Source organism: Abramis brama (assembly GCF_963993115.1).
Source record: "Abramis brama genome assembly, chromosome: 3".
Classification (NCBI taxonomy): Eukaryota; Metazoa; Chordata; class Actinopteri; order Cypriniformes; family Leuciscidae; genus Abramis; species Abramis brama.
In genome coordinates this window covers 57,399,053-57,416,941 of record NC_139965.1, presented here as the reverse complement: position 1 = coordinate 57,416,941, position 17,889 = coordinate 57,399,053, and the positions used below count along the sequence as shown (strand labels likewise).

Sequence of the window (17,889 nt, the reverse complement as noted above, 5' to 3'; positions counted from 1 at the left end):
AATAACCTCCAATTAATGTAAGTGGAAATGTAAATTCAGAGTAGATCCATTTGGTCTGGTGATAAAACTCAGAGCAGTGAGTGGTTAGAAATTGCCATGGCCTAGTGTTATTCTGAGCATTCATCTTGTGCAGTTTAAACTTTGCATTCATCTTGTGCTTAATTTGCACAAGATGAATGCAAAGTTTTAACTGCATTTTACTACCAAGGCTTAAATAATCTTTTGAAAATATACTCATTTGCTAAAGATGATAAGTCATTTAAAATAGAAAAATGGTTCTGCTTTACTTAGAGTTTGTAATATTATCAAAAAATCTGATTTTCAAATGACCTCTATTAGTAGTATTAAGTGAAAGTATGTACTTCTCTGGTGAATGTTCATACAGTGTTTGGGAGAATTGGGACATACTGTGACTTAGTTACATTGTACTTACTCACATAAGTACTGAGTAATATTAATTATCTATGTACTTACTATAGAGTTACAGTTACGGTTACGATTTAGTTAGGGTGAGTAACTTGCAATTATGCATAATTTACTGTTATTACTAGAGTAAGTACATTGCCAATTCCATCTTGATACCAAAGTCTTACTGTTAATGCTTACTTGTTAGCATATTTAGAAATTCTTTCTTAACTTTTAGGTTCAAACCTTTAAAAACTGCTATGGGAGCTTCGGCATTCCTCGCCACTTTTTACAGAAAATGCCAAAAGTGAACTATCATAGATGCACAGGGTTTGTGGGCAATATTAGCTGAAGTACATAATCCACATAACTTTGGCTTACTACTATTAGTGCACTAATACATTTTATCTTGCATACTAAAGGATAGACAGCATGTAAAATGGAAAACAACTATAGAAAATCAGTGACTTTTATGGCAACGTCCCTTTTGAGGTAAATCTCAAGGCAGATATTTCCAGTCATGCAATTATAGCACCTTGAATGGGTGCACATTTCAGTTTAAATAACATGTCTTCCAAATCAGTAATAAAATTGGACAACAATGATTGTGCTTCTTTATCTCAAATCAGACACACAAAACTTTTTTTTTTCAGCTAATGCAAAACTAAATCTACCTGTTGAAGTGGGATTGTTCATGTCACTTCGAAAGCACTGGTATTTTCTATAGGGAAGTCAAACTCCATCAGGCAAAACAGACGTGTTGAGACATTGGCCTTAGCTCCCGCTCTCAAGTAGGCCACGCGTGGCCAAGGGACCAATGGCAGCCATTTTTCAAGAAGGCTTTCTGTTAGCATATGGAAGCCAGCACTGCAAGGATAGCCGAAGTAAACATGTTTATCTATGCTGAGCTCCTGAGCGTTCCCCTCAAACTGGCCATCTTTAAACAGTTTGTATATCTGATAGAGGGGGAGAATGCGCTTCCAAGATGAGGCACTGCACTGAACAACCACATTATGTTTGCAGCAGTGCTGGAAGTGATTACCAGTGTAGTTCATTATTCAGTTTTGTTGGGGGGGGGGGGGGGGGGGGGGTGGGGGGGGGGGCATGAAGGCCCAAAGCATTTAGTGGTCAGAAAGGGGAGGCTTTTTTTCCTCTCTCATCAGTCTGTGAGTGTGTTCTGCAGTGTCAGCATTCAGCACACAAACACGGAATTCAGTAAAAGCTCTCTCCACTCTCCCAGAGCGTTTCCCCCCTTTTTTTTCCAACAGCCTGCTCCCTTCCCCCCTCGTGAACTGACATTCTAGAAGAAACATATGCTGCTAGTCCACATCACAACAGCTTGTGCTGCCTGAATGGAAGAAGGCACGTAGAGAGGAAGCTGTCGGAAGGGTGGGGGAAGGGGTGGAGTGATAAACGGAGAAGAGGGGAGAGTCTCCAAGAATGCTCATGAGTTCTTGGAGGTGTTGCATGTTGGACCTATTGAGTGGTTCATGTGAAGTTGACTGGAGAATATAACATTTTCAAGAGGAAATTACATTTTTACCGTTTATGATATGACCCCAGTTTATGGGGTGATTTGCAGTAGGGGCCAAAGCTCAGGGCTGGTACTTGGGAAGTTGCTGGTTCAAACCTTCTAAAGTCAACATGATATTAAAATGGACTTTATTTACTTTCTTAATGCATGTTCCTATCCTGAATCGTGCATGACTCATTAGAGCACGTTATTCCCAAGAACAAAATGTTTGTCTTTGTGAACTTTATCATATTGTAATGATGTCAATGTCAATGTCACTTTTATTTGTATAGCACTATTAAAACAACACATTTTGACCAATTTGCTTTACATCATCTCAGTAAGATAGTAAGACAAAATAGTACAATAGTAATAGAATAAAAAGAATAAAAAAATATCATCAAAATGATGAATAGGCCATGGAAAACAAATGTTAAGTTGTTCTTTAAAGACATGTACAGAGTCAGTGTCCCTAACATGTAATGGGAAGCTATTCCAAAGTCTTGGCACTACTACCCCAAATGCACAATCCCCTTTCTGGCTTAACTTGGTCCTTGGAATTTTCAGCAAATTTTGAGTTGATGATCTCAAAGCTCTTCCTGTCTGATACTCCATTAACAGATCTGATAAATAAGTCAGTCCAAGGCCATGAAGAGATTTATACACAAATAAAAGAAGTTTAAAATCAATCCTAAATTGTACAGGGAGTCATTGTAAAGAGACCAAGGACAGAGTGATGTGTTCACGTTTTTTAATATCCGTTAATAATCTCGCTGCAGCTTTTTAAACCTTTTGCAGGCGTAGAATAGATGCTTGACTAATACCCTTATATAAAGAATTTCAATAATTAAGTCTTGATGATATCGTCAGACATGATTTCATCTTAGCCAGATTTCTCAGATGAAAAAAACGTGACTTTACCACATGATTTATCTGTGCATTCAACTTCAGGGAGCTATCAATACAAACACCCAAGTTTTTAACACGTTCTTTAACATATAATGACAGTGGGCCAAAATGTAACTCTGCTGCGCCCCTGGCTCCTCTGGGGCCGAACACTACAACCTCTGTCTTATTTTCATTGAGATATGAAAATTTAGAAGCCAGCCATGATTTAAGATCAGACAGGCAGGTTCCAGGTTAATATTTCCGTTTATTAACAGTAAATATATTTGCAAGTTATCTGCATAGCAATGAAATGCAATGTCATACTTCTTGAAAATGTCTCCCAACGGGAGCATATAAAGCGAAAAGAGCGTTGGGGCCAGGATAGAGCCTTGTGGCACACCACTAATAAGTAATGTCGATCTCGATGTATACGAGCCAAATCTTACTGTCATGCTTCTAGCAGTCAGGTATGACTTAAACCAATTTAGGGCATTCCCCTGAATCCCTACATACTCCTCTAGCCGCGAAAGCAGTATGATCTATTGTATCAAAAGCTGCAGTTAGGTCTAATAAAACTAACACTGCTGAATCACCAGCATCCACTGTCACCAGTAAATCTAGGGCTGTTTTCGACTAAGGATTTTCATAGTCGAATCTGATTCGTTAGATTTTGCCGTAGTCGACTGATAGTCGAACCTTTTTTTTTTTTTTTTTTTTTTTTTTTTTTGATAGCAGCTAGATTTTTTCCATTTCAAACAAAAGAGCTAAAAAAAAACTAAAAGAAAAACATGGTGTGTAACAAATACCTTTTATTCATTTAAAGCCAGATGAACAAAACATATCACACATATATCATAACATTTCATAAACATGAGGAGCAATATGAGAGAGAAATTTGGTGATCGTTGTTTAGGTACATTAAACCACGTAAAGCTTTTTCACGCCCATGAGAACCGTGTGGAGTCAACTCACAGCCGCTCCGCTGCCCTGCTGAAAATGTGAAGCAGAAACGCTTAATATCAGATAACGTCCATAATAATTGGACTCTGGGTTCGATTTTTTGACCATTTTCAGTGGTTATGAGGAGCAATATGAGAGGGAAATTTGGTAATCATTGTTTAGGTACATTAAACCACGTAAAGCTTTTTTCATGTTAGGACTTAGCCTATATATAAAGCCCATGAGAACCGTGTGGAGTCAACCCACAGCCGCTCCGCAGCCCTGCTGAAAATGTGAAGCAGATTTTTGAATACATTTTTATTTATTTACATTAGTAAGCTACAGGACATTGTCTTTCAAAACATGACCTGCGCGAAAGCGGAAAATATTTTTTTGTACCCAGCCCTTCTGAAAATGCGAATGCGTCTCTGTCCCCAGCACATTTCAAACCAAACTGACGCCCATGTATTCGACTATGAGGTTCATAGTCGAATCAGACCTCTCCGAATCGAATCGTCGAATCCTCGACTATTAGAAGTCAGCCCTAAGTAAATCATTGAACACTTTTTTTATAACTTTATAATAACTTGCTCTTCATCTGAAGAAGACTTTCTTTTTCAGCTGACATCACAAATCCATTTTACTTTTTTAACTCCTCACTCCAACCACCAACCTCCATTCAGGCTCCAATCATTTCTTGATGTATACACTCCCTCCAAAAAAAACAAAAAAAAAACAAAACAAAACAAAACAACAACAACAAAAAGGCAGTCACTGTGAAAGCAGTCACTGTGACGGTACTCTTTCAAAAAAGGTACTGATATTTACCATTTAGGTACTAATATATACCTTGAGGGCCCAGCATATGCACCCTTTAGAGGTACAAAGGTGTATCTTTTGGAAGGGTAACATTTGTTCCATATTTTCCAAGAGTTTAAAATCAAATATCAGCCTACATTTTTCTTCTTGAGAATCCAGTTTTCAATCATACTTCCGATACAATGGTAAAATGGTTGCGCAATGGTTTTGTAAAAAAGTGCACCATCACAACTGTGCCCTTGAGAAAGGGACAACAATGTCTAAACCCAGCTGACTTCTACCCGACAGTCAACAGTGTGGATCATTCTTCAAATGACTAGCCTGCATACTGTATTTGGAAGGCCATGTTTGTTTTTCTACTTGATTTGTGTGTTTTTTTTAATATTTTTATTAGATTTCACTATTTTATGTTGCTCAGGTTATTTACTTTATAGAGTAGATGGTAGGTTATTATTTAATTTTCATTCATTCATATGAATATCAGGGCAATATTGCCCTGGATGCTGACAAAGAGGGGCAACTCGAAACCGGGCAACTGAGTTTGAGATTGTTCTCCTTTTGACAGATGAATTTTATGTTTTTTATGGAAATGTCGGGTGGTTTTAAGAAATGTTTAAGGATAAAGCTTCTAGACAGAAACTTAATTTCCTCAGGCAATTGGATTCAAGTTGCAGCAGTCTTAGATGCATGTCTTCAAAATTCATGCTGTCATAATGCTACAAAAAAGTCAAAGTAATTTAGGGAGCACTACCTTTATTGCCACTTTGACTGACAATTTAACAAAAAGAGCATTTTAAAGTGAAATGTAGTTAAATGTAGTTTAAGCTGGAGTTTTCTCAGTGTTAAAATACTTTAAACCAAAGTCCAGTTTAATATATTTAGACAACTATGAGTAAGCCATTCATTGAATTCACCAAAGAGTGCAACATCTTTAAAATCTCTTTTTGTTTGAGTGGTCTTTCATGTTCTGGCTCAACCAGTGGCATGAGTTTAAAGTGATACTACCAGCGAATAATGCCATCACCTGAAATCTCACCAGCAGATATCCGTGCAGGAGAGAGTAACCACAACTCTGTTTGTTTATTGTCTCTTCCAGGATTCACCCTAGTCTGCTCCAGGCTTCGGCTTGGAGGTCCCAACCGCCACCATTGATCCCAGCAGCTGGAGTGGCAGTGAAAGCTCTGCCGAGGATATTGAGAGGATGAGCGACTCAGCAGACAAGCCCATTGACAATGACGCTGAGGGGGTGTGGAGCCCTGACATAGAGCAGAGCTTCCAGGAGGCACTGGCCATCTACCCGCCCTGTGGACGCCGCAAAATTATCCTCTCGGATGAAGGCAAGATGTATGGTAAGAACACAGTGTTTCTTCCAAACTATACCGTACAGGATACGGCCACAAACAACCTCTCTGTTTCTTCAGGCAACCAATCAACAGTTGACAGAAAAATGTCTGCTGTCGATTTTGGTGTGGCTCAGTTGACAAATTATAATGTAGCAATTTAGCAAACAATAACACCTTGTTCTTACCAGTTGTATGTGTTAAAGTGATATTTCACTGCTGGAAAGATGAATGTGTATTTAAATTGGGTCATTTATGTAGTAGAAATGTGAAATTATTTTAGAAGTTGGTGTCTTCTAGACTGAGAAAAGCCAGAAAATTTATTTTTGGCTCATGTGGATGCAAGACAACAACTCCCAGAATGCACTTGCTTCGCTGTCCTACGAGGCCACTCCCAAGCCAAACCTACCGGTTACAGAGGGCAGTCTCGGAAGAAATGATACAACTAGGCTACTAGTCGACTCGAAACTGAAAAGACGCTGTTTTATCGTGAGATCCCCCTATGGGCGGGTTGAAAACATGCGGAACGAGCTCCTACTACTGGCTGGAGTCTCTCGCCTCTGGACAAAAAAACCTCAGATGACGCAAAATGATGATTGGAGGCAAAATGCGTCACCTCTTTTTTCCAGACACACAATAAAGAAATCTCTCGTCTCAGGCGGACATGAGGGAGGGAAGCACGGTCATTCGAAAATACTACCGGGTTTCTGCTGATACAAAGCTTAATGCTAATCGGTGAAGTATCCCTTTAAATCTCTTCAATAGTCATCTGAGGTTTTGTCCTAACCAGTCACAACCATTGATCACTTAGGATCACTTGGTTCCAATTTCCCCAGCCATGGTGAAATCTAGTCAGTCAAAAATCATGCTCAGTGGCTGTATATTAAATCAACAGGAAATGAAAATTATCATACTTTTGTGATACATGTTCCTGGTCTTGTTGGCCGCAATTCAGGTCATTCCAAAGGAAAACATCTGTTGGGATGCATGATACATACTTCCATACAATGAGAAGCACTTGTAAACAAAAGACAAGCTCCCTGCTGTCAAAATAAAAGTTGAATGGTTTAGTGTTTGAAAATGAATTAAGACATCCTTAAGTATTAGTATTTTAATTTAAAAAGTAATTATATTATTATTTCTTTTTTTACAGGGACATATTACAATAGTAATTTTTATATTATTATTATTATTTGATAGCAATATTCATATATAATAAAAAAAAAATGGCCAAATTGTACCCTACAAACAAAATTGGCCCAAAAAAAATTGGCTTGGACAAAATGTTATTGATGCATGCATAGTTTTGCATGCAACTTGCTTTTTGTTTTCTGAAACCACTTTCCTTTTTTTTTAATAGACGTAACCAGGCCCTCGTATTTTTCACATTTCAGCACTATTCAAGATCCAGATTTTTTTCTTATTGAATATGCTGTTTCACTTCACATTATAGGAGTAATATGGAATAACACCGTTTTTTACATTGAAATATATTTGACTTTTACTGTGGACAGGGAAATGACTTGTTGCTGGAAACTTGTCACTTTGCATCTGGTTAAGACACATTGTAAATGTCACATGACAAGGTAACATCACGAATCCCTTACGACGTAGCCTCAACACTCAGGCTGCTTGGATTGGCCCCAGAGGTGATCGAAGGAGAAGTGAGAAGTGAAACTGAAGGCTCTGAGGAATTGCATGAGGGTGGAGAAGATGAGAATAATTGTCAATCGGGAATCTCTGAAGTCTTCGCGGGCCTCTGCAGCAGGCTTCCCATTCGTTGGGTTGTTGTTGAGTAGTGGGAGTGTAAGTAAAGCAGCATGAACTATTAGTCAGGAGCAGATGGTACTGCGGCTGTCACCAGCTGTGCCACCCCCTCCTCCTCCCCCCTCCTTCTCTCCTTCTCCTGCCGTCCTCCCCCTTTCCTCCATTCCTGGCAGGGTGATGTCATGGAAAGAGGGAATATTTTCTTTCTGCGGTGTTGGAGTCCCTCTCAGCTTGTCAGTGTCAAGTGAAAGCAGAAGGCCCTTGGGGCTTTCGTTTGCAGCTGTCATGTGACCCCTCCGGCCAAATGAAATGTAAAGTTTAGGAGTGGCAGCAAAGCCTCTCAGCTGCCACTATAAAAAAGTGTTTTGGGCCACCCTGCACACCCTCTGCTCTCAAACTCACTTTCATTCACTCCCTCTGTTAACTGTTAAAGCAAGGAAATAGGTTTGGCTGACCAGTTTTAAATGACCAAGTCCAAGTGTAAGAGTCACTACTGCTCAGACTGATATAAAGAGAGTTAATTTTTGGGGGTTTTGTGTATTATGTTATATAATTCAATGCAAAAACAACAAATTAAAGCCAGATTATGTAATTAAATTACAATAAATTTTACAACAAATGTTTTACACTACCATTTAAAAGTTTGGAATCTTTAAGATTTTTTTATGTTTTTGAATGACGTCTCGGTCACACTTTAGATTACAGTCCAATTCTCACTATTAGCTATTAACTATGACTTCTTGTCTCAATAATCTCCTAATTACTGCTTATTAATAGTTAATAGGGTAGCTGTTACATTTAGGTATTGGGTAGGATTAGGGGTGTAGAATAAGGTCATGCAGAGTAAGCCATTAATATGTGCTTTATAAGTACTAATAAACAGCCAAAATCCTAGTAATATGCATGCTAATAAGCAACTAGTTAATAGTGAGAATTGGACCCTAAACTAGTGTGTTACCGAAGTCTCTTATGCTTACAGAAGCTGCTAATTTATCTGATGAACAATACAGAAAAAAACTGTAATATTTTGAAATATGATTACAATTTTAAAGAAACAGTTTCTTATGTAATATATTTTAAAATGTTATTATTCCTGTGATCAGCATCATTACTTCAGTCCTCAATGTCACATGATCATTCAGAAATTATTCTAATATGCTGATTTGGCACCTCTCTTGATACATTTCTAATTATCAATGTTGGAAATTGTTTTTGCTGCTTAATATTTGGAATACCGTGAATACCATCATGTGACACTGAAGACTGGAACAATGGCTGCTGAAAAATCAGCTTTGCCATCTGAGGAATAAATTGCATTTTAAAATATATATTGAAATAGAAAACAATTATTTCAAATTGTAATATTTCAAAATTGTATTGTTTTTATTGTATTTTTGATCAGATAATGCATCATTGGAGATAAAAATTCCAGACTTTTGAATGGTAGTGTACTTGTGACATTTTGAAGTATGTATAAAGTAAAAAAAAAAAATATATATATATATATCTTATATAAAGTTTAGTTACATTAGCAGATTTGTCGCTTGTTTTTAGCATAATCCATATTAATGAAATGTATTGTTTTTTTCAAGGTTATTGCTCAAAAAAGTTAATGAAACTGCAAAATACCACTGTATACTGTACCATATTCAAGACAGTTCTTTCAAAAGTTTGCTTCTGCTTATTGTTGTTAAATATAGGTATAATTTTTACTAGAAAAAAAAAGATACTGATTAAGAATACAAGTTTTTCAGTCAGGAAGAGAATTTTATAGTGAGTGAAACAAAGCTGAATAATGAAACGGTGCTGAATTTTCTATTACAGTTTCTTGTACATCATTTGTACAGAGGAAGTAGCATGTGAGTCATTATAGATCCAACAGGAAATTATATCAACAAAAAATCACCTGACCACGTAAGCAGTGGAGAGCTGGTGTGCTGACCTGTCTGAGAGTGCAGGGATTGACTAGAGGTCAGCTTTAGCAGCTGTTCAGGGTGTCTGGTTTCATGTTTACTCAACAGCGATGTCCATCATAGCCTCAGGAGTAATGTTTCACAGTCCTCCAGACCACAGGCAGGGACAACAAGAAAGCAGCACACAGTCACGGGTCGCATTGTTACACGTATTACAAGCAGATGATCACATACTGTAGATGAATTAGATTTGTACACAAATCCCTGCCAACAAAGTTTTGACTTGATGCTTTTAAAAGCAAGACCTCAGGATTGTTGTCTTTGGGAGATTTTTGGTTGTTCTCATAATCTGTTACAGATCTGTTTGAAGCAAAGACGAATAACAAAGCAATTGGAGGCTACAGTGTATGTGGGGATCATGTTGAGGATATAGAGAAAGTCTGTAGGCAGAAATCCTGTAAGTATAAATAAACTGACTTTAATGGCTCTAGAAAAGGGACGTTACATTCCACATAAGCCAAAGCAACAGTCTGGATGACAGGTCGTCCACTCAGCCAGTTCATCTTACACCATGAGTAATTTGAAATTTTCAGCAACTAGAAATTTGTCTGTGCACACTGCATGCAAAGCCTCTTACACAATCACAGCAAATCAGAACATATTTGATGTTTGACGTACAGTTGTAAAGAGCAGCATTTTGAACCAAATGAGATTTTGGCCAGGAAACCAGGTGACTGACAAAATGTCACATCACTGGTTAATAAAAAACGTGATATTTTGTCATGGAAAAGGTTATCATTTGTTGCTTTATCAAGTTACCTGCCAAAAGATTATTGTGTTTTAACCTCATGTCATCATATCCATGCATAATATTTTTGCCTCACAAAAATGTCAAAACTTTGCAAGTTAAATAAAATAGAACTTAATAATCATGGAAATTAATACTTACAATAAATCTGTATACTGTATTTTCTGTAAAATAACTTGACTATACACCTGACTATACTGTAAGTCACACAGGGTCAAAATTGCATTGTCAAGAGAAAAAAAGTCACGTTTGGTGTGTATAAGTCACATTTTATTATTACATTAAAAAATAAACATGTATACTTCCCTTCAGTCCACAACAATTAATTTCAATTCAACGATATTCAGAACAGGGGGCCCATTTTCTGTACGTGGATTACTCAGTTATCTGGATTTTACCGTTGACATGATCCAGGATTGTTAGGGTCTTTGAAGCTCATCCTGGAGTTGCTGTCATATCAGCTTATTTCAAGTAAACAAGATTCGACTGCATCTTTTTAAAGGTGAAAATCTCTCTCAGCCATTGATACTTTCTTAAAAGAGCACCATATTGAACCTGGGAAATTAGTACTTAAAAATATAAATGTAAATATGTTATTATACACATAATTTTAAAATTCAATTGAGTCTATAATAATAGACAGAGCCATTTTTACTCATTGAAAGATTTATTCGTGAGGGAATAATTATCATAATTTTATTGGAGCCTTACACACAGGGCTTGGCATTGACTTTTATGCTCACCGGCCACTGTGGCTAGTGGTTTTCCAAAGTTACTTGGCACTCAGCATTTTCACTGGCCACATTTTCGACATTGATACCATGGGGAAAAACTGCCATATAGATATTTTTAATGTTATCTCATAATTTGGCAATTTCTGCTGTCACTTTAACACCTGACACGTGGATCCATTATACTTTCTTTCTCAACTGTTTACATTCACTTATGATATATATATATATACTTAATAACCGACTGTGTTTACATTAATACTCGCCAATACTGGCATTTTGACATTATTTTGTGTGTTTTTGACTGTTTAAGAGCAATAAGAACTCAATTTAGTGCTGAGAGGCGTCTTTATGTGCGCACACTTTGGGTGTGAGCACAAAATCTGCGGGAATGAGTAAAATTATGCGCAATACATGCAATCCCACGCCGAAATTCAAGCCCGAAATTCAAATACAGCCGCATTTGGCAGGTTGGCGAGTGTTAATGTCAAGCCCTGCTTACACACATTACATAGCCTACTGTTAGTATGAACCATGCATTCATTTGAACGGTGACAGCTATTCAGTGCAGGAGATGCAGATAACTTGGAAAAAAAATATGCAACGTAAAAATGCTGTCCACTGTGCCATTACTGTGTGTTATTGACCCTTAGAGCTTTATCCACTTCACATGTAAAATTTTATGAATTGCTAATAACAATAGGCTACACTTGACACTGAAAAAGTGTAAAGCGACAAATGGAATCATGTAACAAACAATTAAAAAAATTTTTCCTTTTTAAATTATATAATGTCATTATGTTCCTGTCTTGCCACCAGCCAATTGTGAATTGCTAATCATGGTTTCAAGTATTGATAGATCCGCCCTTTCCAATGAACACAAGAGCACGCAGTAATATCAGAGAACTTAATCCAGATATTTTAATCAAATCTACAAATACGTTTGAAGAACCAAATTAGCCAGAGAACCAGAGACCTGGTATCTGTCAAATCATCTCAGGGATGAAGAGCGGACCTCAGAACAGGAATGAAAAGTATAAAACAAACATAAATTGTAGTGGCATTCATTATAAACAACATTTATTATAAACGACAAGCCTAAACTAATTTATTTAAAGCAAAACTGAAACAACTGGCATGTGGGGAATGCGCTATACAAATAAACGAATCCAAATGTGAGCATTTTTTGCATGCTTGACATTAATTGCATTTTTGAATATAAATTGCAACAAATTTCAGATGATAAAAAAAGTGTCTTTTATTCAATACGGTACATATGTGTATTTTTTGGCAATGTAGACCTTTTTTTTTTGTCTATAAGGATTTGAGAATTGCCTTTAGTGCGGATCTCTGAAAGGCAGTGTTCGGGCTTTCACAAAGTTTGGCGGGACATTGAAGGCAGCAGATTGCGGCTGCCCTCTCTCTGAGCGTAGAGTCGTTGTAAAGTCTCGTCTTTCAGCTCTGCAGCTGTCACTGGGTCCTAGTGCCAAAGCCATCGCACCGTGAACTGTGACCCGCTCACTCACTCAACCATTAACAAGGGCCGTTACAACTGTCAAAACAAGAGACAGTGGGGTTCCGGGACAAATTAGAGAAACAGACTTGATTGGCATTTTTGGTGAATTGAATGTGGTTAATGGGCCGTTTTTCTATACAGGGTTATTTTGACTCTTGGGTTGTTGTGCACGTCTATTGTGGCCCATTTACAAAACAGACATAACAGGCTCTACCCTTGAAATCCAGCTGAAGTTATTTCGTTTTCAATCACATTTTGCAGTTTGCAAATACATTTATTTGCATTTATGCCTAATTGCATTAAACAAACAGCTTTTCCGCCAACACACCATTTTGAAAAAAGGCTAGCATTTAACACGTATATAATGTTGCCGGTCAATCTGATCTGCAGATTTTTTTCTTGAAGTTTTCTTGAAGTTTTGTGACTTTTTCTCATTTAGGTCGATGAACATGCTTGCAAAGCCACAACACTTGATGTGTTGTGGAATGTGCGTATAAAATTTATACTACAATTATGAGATTTACAGGTCAGTTTGACCCACACATTTCATGGTTAACCCTCATCCTCTCCTCCTGTATCTGTAACAAATCCTTCCCTGCATTGTAAATGTGTTCAAATCTAACCACTTCATATCTGTGTGCAGTCTGCATTGTGACTGATTGATATTTTAAAACTAAACTGATTGAAAATCGAAAAAAACAAAAACAAACAAACTTTATGTGACCTCCCATCGATTTAAATGGGAATTCCTAGGTGTGTGTGTGTGTATGCATGTGAGTGTGTTCTGCATTGGGGATGTTCTGCAGTCTCATGCCTTCATTTGTATGTGTGTTTGTTCTTTTTATTTATTCATTTATTCCTATGGGGGTCAAATTGAAAGATTTGTTACAATTTTTATTAAAACCCCATAAACTCCTTGAATCCAGTCAAACTTTTTTAGTGTATACCAAGTTCAAGTGTGACAACAGTCCTAAGGTCTTGGATCACTCCAATGAACACTCAGTTATTAAATTTGTTTTAAGAAAATGAATTCCGGGTCAGAATGACCCTAGGAGAAGGTAAGGAAGGCAGCTGCTGAACCTAAATTAAAACACTTTTTTAATGTCAGTATCTCAACTACCCTGTAAGGATATTTACATTTATGCATTTGACTTGCACTTTTATCAGAATAAATTTACTCTATGTCAAAGACGTACCTTTTTAATTGTTCATGGATGTTAATTTAGCTGGGATTCGAACCCATCTTGGCGTTGCAAGCGCTTTTGCTCTAATGTTTGAGCTTCAGGGAAGCACACAGAAAAACTGCCTTTCATAGTTATTTTGTTTAAAATGTTAAAATGTTCTAAAAATGGTTTCAGTACTATTTACAAAATTCATCATTTGTGAAATCAAAAACGTTTAATAAATAGTTGGTATATATATATATACTGAATATATATATATATATATATTTTTTTTTTATGTGTGATAAGTAAGTGTTAAACATGACCTTTTAACCTTTTTTTTGTTTTGTTTTTCATAGTGTGAATTTTTGTGAATTGTATTGAATCCAGTTAAGGTCAGTTTAACCCCGCCCATATAAAATCGTACCCAGTATTTGAAGCTAATACCAGGGTAAAAAATAAATAAAATAAAATCCATACTGGTTTATGTTAGTTAGTGCTGGTTGGGTGATGGTCTGGTTGACCAGCAAAACCATGCTGTTGACTAGCAAAACTTAGTTGGTGAAGCTTGGTTTGCCTGGTGATTGATCCAAGGAAGTTTTTCTGGACAAGTTATTTAGGAAGCATGGTGAAAAATACTATTATCTCATGTTAAACACAACAAGACCAGTAGGGACAGGTCACAATGATCTGTTCATCTGACTAGTGATTAATGACTAGATGTAATTTCTATCCCTGGTAAAAAAAGCCATCATAATTGTATCAGGGTTCAGTCAAAACGCAGACTAGTCGATTTTGAAAATATATATGTTTTTTAGTAGTCTTATTTTTTGGAAATATTTTTTTTAACCCAGTGATAATCAAGTAAACATTTCTTAACCCTGTAAGGTATTCATGTTCGCACATTTTTTATTTTTTTTCTCCAGAGGCGAACATGAACGGTGACCGTACAACATTCTGACTCGTGTTTCTGTGATTCTTCTCTCTTGTGTACCATTGCTTTAATGAAATGCACTGGCTGACAGGCCACTCTCCAGAATGCCTCAGGAGCTGATGAGATCTCCTTTGAGAGGTCCTCCATGCTGATGAAGCACCCTGATTGGCTCGATGATTATTTTTGTTTTAGGGGCAGCTTAGAACCTGATGGCATCGAGATTCACACAGTTCTATAATTGGTGTCCAGCAGCCTTTAGCCTCGATAAAACGGCCGCCGTGCGTCTCCTGGCACTTACGAGAAGGAGAGGCGCAGGTATTTTGGTGCAGAGAGACCCACGGGATTGCACATATTCACTGCGCATAGCTCTCTGCTAGAGACGCCATCCTGAGTACCCTTAAGCCCTTTGTTCCCCTGGCTGAATGCAGTTAATTAGCAACAGTCACTATAGCAACTGCCTCTCACTTCAAAACAATGTCTAATTTTTGCAGCAAAGCTTATCATACTGTTTACCTGATGGGCTCTCTAGCGCCCTGAGTTGTGCCGGGGCTGGCTCACTGCCCAGCCTCAGAGGTTAATTGTGACCGCGGTGAAAAACATCACAACAGCTGCTTTGTGATGAGAGGAGCATGAAAAGAGGCGGAAGAAAGTGGCTGTCCCCTTCAGCAGAAAGAAGCGAAGATGCGGCACTTACATAATTCACCTGCTTTGCGAGCCTCCATTCAGCACGCCCTGCGTGATTACATACCCTCTGGATTATATAAATGAACACATGACCAAATGTGAAATATGGCAAAAAAACGCACAATGGGACATTGAGTTCCCAGAAATTGCATTTAATGGATGTTATTGTGCACGCAGCAGAGTCCTTAAGTCAAATTGTTAGGAATAATGCGCCACAGCACAATGCTGTCCGTAATGTGTGTTATGTAGAAACTTCTCCCAGTTTCTTTTTCATGAACTTCATTTGCACTTCGAACTGAAAAGTCGTGTTGAAAAAATTGATTCTAATGCATACAGCGTCAAACGATAAAATGGATATCTTCCACGTTCCATGAATTGTCTCAACCAGCCATGGCCTCAACATTTGGTTGGTCGTTGCGTTTGGTAGCCCCGCCCACACTGAAGTCTCATTGGACTGAAGTACATCATCTTAAAGGGATAGTATATGCATGCTAATAAGCAACCAGTTAACAGTGAGAATTGGACCATTTTGAGAAACATCAATGTGTTATTTTTTGTCCATACAATGGAAGTCAGTGGTCACCAACTGTTTGGTTACCAACATTCTTCAAAGTATCGTCCTTTGTGTTTTGTAGAAGCAGCAAAATTATGGAACAACATGAGGGCGAGTAGATTATGACAGAATTTTCTGGATAAATCTTTTTCTTGAAGATTCTAGTAAATTCAACACTGCAATAAACATTGTTTGCTTTGTTTTCTAGCAAAAATGTAAAAAATCTTCAAAGCAAGGTCATTTAAATAAATAAATATATATATATATATATATATATATATATATATTAAAGTCTTACAGTTAAATTTATCCAATTGCTTTAAGGATGTTTAGATATTTTTACTTGACAAGAAGACAAAATAGCCGATTAAGATCTCTATTACTTCCTGTCACCATGCACTGGATTTCAGACATGCGTGTTGGGAAAGTTTTCGTGACATTTATTAGTATAATCAGTCAGATTATTACCATAAAGCAGTGTAAATCTCACAATGTGATAGGGACGTGAGAATGCATGAGTCTGCTGTAATTATTACATGTGAAATGACCATCTGTCTCAGGAGCAACGAGCTGCTTTTAGTCACAGTCGCACTCGCTGGCATCAGTTTTTCGCCACCGTCGCGGTTCCCACAGCGCATCTGCTTGCTTTGAAGGTGGCAAACATTTATCGTATTGTGTCATTTCAACGCTGACCAAAGGATGAAAGACATTTACAGGGAGTTCGCTGCCATGCTATCGGCCAAACGTTTACTGGACCCATTTCCCGGAGTTACCGCCACCATTGTAAGGCCTTTTTTGTTCACCGTGTTATTATAGATATGCAGTGTGCTCAGCAATCTCATCAAGGCCGGACTGGCGTCTCCGACGGGCACTAAGTGGCACTTGGTTTGCAGGGCTGCCGTGGATCATTTAGGCCTAATGAGCGAGCCTGGCCTCCCCCGTGGGGCTATCAGAGCGCTGTTCCCAGACCTGCCTCAGTGGCGGCCCGCTTCGCGCTCGCACCGCTGGCGCACCCTAGCTACCCGCTGTGAGGATAATGAGGAATTCTGGGATCCGCTCAGGCCCCTGCTTTCTGCATTCGCTCAGAATGGAGTCTGGAGAACTTTAGTCTAACACAAACCTCCAATATAATCCCTTGCTTTTGTTTGTGCGCAATTGTAGCTTTGACTCGCCGCAGTGGTTTTACACCGGCAAGAAACATATTTCCGATTACATTTTATGCCGGGCAAATGAGGGTTGTTCCACCAGGGTTGTTCTCACGCAGTAAACAGAGTAAGAAACGGTTTGTGGCCTTTGCTTGAAAATGATGATTAGTCTTTTTCTTTCTTTTTTTTTGCATGAAAATCTGCTGAACGCCACGCCTGGAATAACGTGTACCTGCATTGATTTTCTGAATGGATATTACAAACCAGCAAACTAACTGTTCCTTTTTCTCTGTGCCTTGTGGGATATTTTTATTTTTGCTAAAATATTTGGAGTGGTTTCTAACAAAGCATATTGTATTATCATTGATTGTGTGCCCTAAAATTTATATTACTGCCATCCGTCTGACTGTAAAATAAGAAAGAGGGGCTTCGCAGTGTAGTGACAAAAATACGCATGTGTTTGATCCCGAAAACACAAAAGCAGCTGCAATATGTCAGATCAGAGGCTATTTAACCATGTTTTCTGTCAGAGTGATGGATGTGGACTTTATCTTACGCCTCCTGGTCGTGTCACACTTAACAAGGCTTAGTCTTGACGGCCTTGTTACGGCTTGTCAGCACCTGATGTTTTGTGCTAACAAAGACCAAAGAGGAATTTCTCGTTCTTTTGGACCTAGACATTGTAAACATATGGATCTGTCAGAGAACTAACATAATGTTGTTTGTATTGACTCCGGCTGTTTTTCAATGCAGGTTTCAGATTTCTTCGCT

General features: G+C 38.0%; 1 protein-coding gene across 6 annotated transcripts in view; it reads left to right on the top strand.

Moving 5' to 3' along the window:
• tead1b (TEA domain family member 1b) overlaps positions 1–17,889 on the top strand; it is a 75,549-nt gene that overhangs the window by 18,976 nt on the left and 38,684 nt on the right. For all 6 annotated transcript variants that reach the window (XM_084110147.1, XM_084110145.1, XM_084110150.1 and 3 more), the window contains exon 3: positions 5,661–5,913. In XM_084110147.1, coding sequence (XP_083966273.1) covers positions 5,766–5,913 — 148 coding nt within the window. In that variant the 5' untranslated portion in view covers positions 5,661–5,765. The remainder of the gene's footprint in view (positions 1–5,660; positions 5,914–17,889) is intronic.